Source organism: Cryptomeria japonica, chromosome 11, assembly GCF_030272615.1.
Source record: "Cryptomeria japonica chromosome 11, Sugi_1.0, whole genome shotgun sequence".
Lineage (NCBI taxonomy): Eukaryota > Viridiplantae > Streptophyta > Pinopsida > Cupressales > Cupressaceae > Cryptomeria > Cryptomeria japonica.
In genome coordinates this window covers 291,608,844-291,612,842 of record NC_081415.1, presented here as the reverse complement: position 1 = coordinate 291,612,842, position 3,999 = coordinate 291,608,844, and the positions used below count along the sequence as shown (strand labels likewise).

The window sequence follows — 3,999 nt, the reverse complement described above, 5'->3', positions numbered from 1 at the left end:
AATAGGGTAGTAAGATAAATGAGCTTGATCTTATGAGAAATTCTAAGTTTAACCGTACTTGAGACTTAGTAATATCAGGATGAGTGACCTTTCAAGAAGTTTCAATGACTCGCATCACCTAGATGGAATCACTTTAAAGTGGACCATTCATACTTAGAACATATTAATTTTTGTAAAACACTACATATGATATATGAGTTGATGAATATTAAATCAGATCTATATATTTGAATTCTAATAAAAATGTACGTGACTGAAAAGTTAAAAAAATATTCCATATGGATTAATGAAGATGGACTGAAAAAAAATTAATTGAAAAGTTCTTGAAATATTCCATATGGATTAATGAAGATTGACGGAAAAAAATTGTAATTGAATGATGTTTAGTTGACATACTAAAAGAATGCTCGCCTCCCTGAAAAGTTCTGGAGGTGTTTGACCGTTTCTTCCAACCGGGAGAGTTTATTCTCCATATAAATAAAGTTTCCTGCACAGACCATACTGTTTTCATATTGTGAACAGAAGTTTCTCAATTGCCTCCTCCTTGAACACGCAAGCCATTACATCAACGCTTTACCTACGCACCCTACGTTTTCAAGGTGTATTTATCACATGAAATACTTGACCCGCACTTTACTCGTCTTTGACTGTGGATTTAAACTCTATATACAACTCCAATGTCCATCCCGTCTTTCCAACATATTCTTAGCTTTCTTTCTCGGTAGTTCAACTGGAGATGGAGAATTCATGGCTATCAGAGCTGGTAAGAGGAAGGAATGATTTGTTAATAGCTGTTTCATACCGTTTCTTACAGATTTTTGGATTAGATTATTTAAAAGTTCTTGATATCACCATGTCGGTTTTGATTATGTGAAAGTTTTTAACATCAATATTTCGGATTAAAATTGGTTTATCTTATTTTTAAACTTAATTATGTGAAAGTTTTAGTATCAATAATTCAAATCAAATTTTATGATCTCTTATTATCTTTCTTATATTCTGATGATAGATTATGAAATTTACTCTAATATTTCAGATATCATGAAATTGATATGAAACATTGATTTTAAAAACTTCCATACAATCAAATTCAAAATCTATAATAAATCAGTATCATAGATTTCTAGATTTGATTTTATGATTTTTTTTTAATATCTATAATAAATCAATATCATAGATTTCTAGATTTGATTTTATGATTTTTTTTTAATATTCTGAATCAAACTTTATGATCTCTGATTATCAATGTAGATGATAAGCCTTTCATATTAAAAACTTCCATACAATCAAATCCATAGCTCGCGATAAATGATTGATATAGACAAACTTCATGCGTGTAACTGTTCCATTGAGTTTTATATTATTTTAACGCCTAAAAGATTTTAGGCTTCTCTTGTAGGACATTCAAGCAAATGCTCTCAGTACTCCAACAGTCTCATCACAAATCGAATCGCTGACAGCCATTCTCTTAGAAGATGGGTATAATTCAAATGGATTTTCTGGGCCACAAGTGCAGCAATGGAGGGAAGATCACGGACATGGCAGCTTAACAACTACTCAACACCTTCATCAGCGGGCAGAGAATCAGATTCGTGGTTTTGGAGGAGAAAATATCTCTGCTCATAATGAATATCCATCGTTTCAAGCTTCAGATGCATTGTTACAATGTTCAAATGCAGCTAATGATGGTGATAATGTAGTTAATGTGAAGAGGCACAAGAAATACATCATGGCAGAACGCAATCGACGTCAGAAACTCAACGAGAAATTGATTGCTTTGTCATCTCTGGTTCCTGGCATAAAGAAGGTAATGGACTAGCATCGTACCCATTTTATTTCTTTTCTTTAGTTGGATGATGAATTGCAATTTACTGGTGAAAACTGTATACATGAACGTTTAGGCAGGACAGTATGATATAATGATAATGGATGCTTTACTTCTTATTGGTATTTTTTATATTATTGTTGAATTTGAATTGTTGGTGGCAGTTAAACAAGGAGAGTGTGCTAAGTGAGACAATAAAATACGTGAAGCATCTGCAAGAGAAAATAAATGCATTTGAGCAGGGGCAGCCTGGTGTTCCTCTTCAACTTCAAACCAACTCCCAAGAAAGAGGAGATCCAGAGATCAAAGTACAACTTACCCAAAACAAATTCTTGATTGGCATAGACTGCGCTGCGAGGAGAGGTTTGCTGGTAAAATGTCTCACCCAGCTGGAAAATCTTGAGCTTTCAGTTGAGAACGCCAGCATATTTTCCTTTGCAGAAGAAACACTTCATCTCACTTTTACGGGACAGGTCATTACATTACACTTTCAAATTTATAGTTTTTGTAATTTCATCAGTTGTTGAGAATAATTAAGAAATTTGAGTACAATTGCAGGTGGAAATGAAGAGTGGGTGCAACCTAGCCATTACTGACATAGTAGAAACTTTACAAGAAGTTTTCAGAGAGCCACATTGAATATGAAGAGCTTAAACTGTTTGTATGTTGTGGTCAATATGTAAATATTTTGTAATAAGGTTGGTGACTATCATAAAGTGTTATAGGTATCTTGTTGTCAATGTGTCAATACTTTACTTTATAATAAGGTTGGTCACTATCATTTATACATATCAATACTTTGTAATGACGTTGGTAATTATCATAAAGTGTGAGGTACATTGTGGTTAACACGTCAATGTTTTTTTTATGATGAGGCTGATCTTTGTTGTAAAGTGCAGGAACGTTGACCACAACATGTTCATTATTAGCGATACATTGAACAATGAATTCTATATGTAGTTTTTTCATTAGATTCGATTAAACTATTGTACTTTCTCTTCTAGAAGAGAACTTGTGTATGAATTTAAAATCCTTGTGCTACTTGAAATGGATATATATAATAGTTACCATTTCTTGTTATATTTATTTCTATTTAAGGTGTTGAGATCATGTGGTTAAATTTTTGTTTTTCATTTGTGAGGATTTAAATTTTTGTTTTTTAAAGTAATGTTCAAAATGAAATTCAAAGTGGTAACTCTTTGGCCCTTCATCTCTTGGCTTCTATTATTAATTTTTAGAATTTTTGGAGTAAAATCCAACATGGAAATCAAAGTGGTGACTCATAATCTTTCATTATTTAGCTTCTAGTATTAATTTTGACTAAATCTTTAAAGAACATCCAAAACGGAATTGTAAGTGGAGACTCTTGGTCTTCCACTCTTTGGCTTTGTGACTCTTGGTCTTTTTCCATTCTTTGTCTTTATGACTAGTATTCTTCTTAAAAAGCCAGGTATTTATATTAGTTTGACACATAATTTAAAAATGGAAAGAGTTTTATTGTTGGCACATAGTTTACAAATGGAAAATGCTTCGAGTGGAAAGTGATAATAAATATTATCATGACTCAAAAATAAAAATGGTCGAAGTGGAAAATGGTAAATTTTTTTGTCACAACTCAAACATTAAAATGGTTTAAATGAAAAGTGAGTTTCCAAATGGAAAATGGTCCAAGTGGAAGGGTGTAAAAACTATTATCATGACTCAAACACGAAAAAAGTGCAAGTAGATAGGTGAAAATTATTGTCACAACTCAAACATGAAAATGGTCCAAGTGGAAAGTGATGAAACATGCAACCTTCTATCCCCAAGTTTACAACTTACCAATCTCCCTATCACTTCATTCTCACTTAAACATGGTAAATATTAATAAAATATTTTATAAAGAAAAAGCAATAGAAACTATGAGTTAAGTGACCATTACAAAGTAAAGGTCATACTATAGGAAATAGAATTAAATACTCAATATAAATCAAGTCTAGCTTTTAACATGTGAAGTACAAACAAATTCTAAACTAGATCAAATCACACTGTAGTGTATAATATATTAAAAAGGAGACTATATTGTAAACATTTTTACAATTTAAGACAAAGACCTAATGTTCAATATTATTAGAGAGAAGAAAATTGTCCACTTTGCACTTTTCCCTAATTTGGGTCATTTTATTAAATTTAGC

General features: G+C 31.7%; 1 protein-coding gene across 1 annotated transcript; it reads left to right on the top strand.

Moving 5' to 3' along the window:
- The first annotated feature begins 736 nt into the window (after nucleotides 1–736).
- Nucleotides 737–2,749, top strand: LOC131063041 (transcription factor bHLH25-like). The gene is made up of 4 exons (XM_057996839.1): nucleotides 737–763; nucleotides 1,400–1,807; nucleotides 1,990–2,298; nucleotides 2,384–2,749. The coding sequence occupies exons 1-4, from the start codon at nucleotides 737–739 to the stop codon at nucleotides 2,462–2,464; spliced, it is 825 nt and encodes a 274-aa protein (XP_057852822.1). The 3' UTR covers nucleotides 2,465–2,749.
- Nucleotides 2,750–3,999: the final 1,250 nt, after the last annotated feature.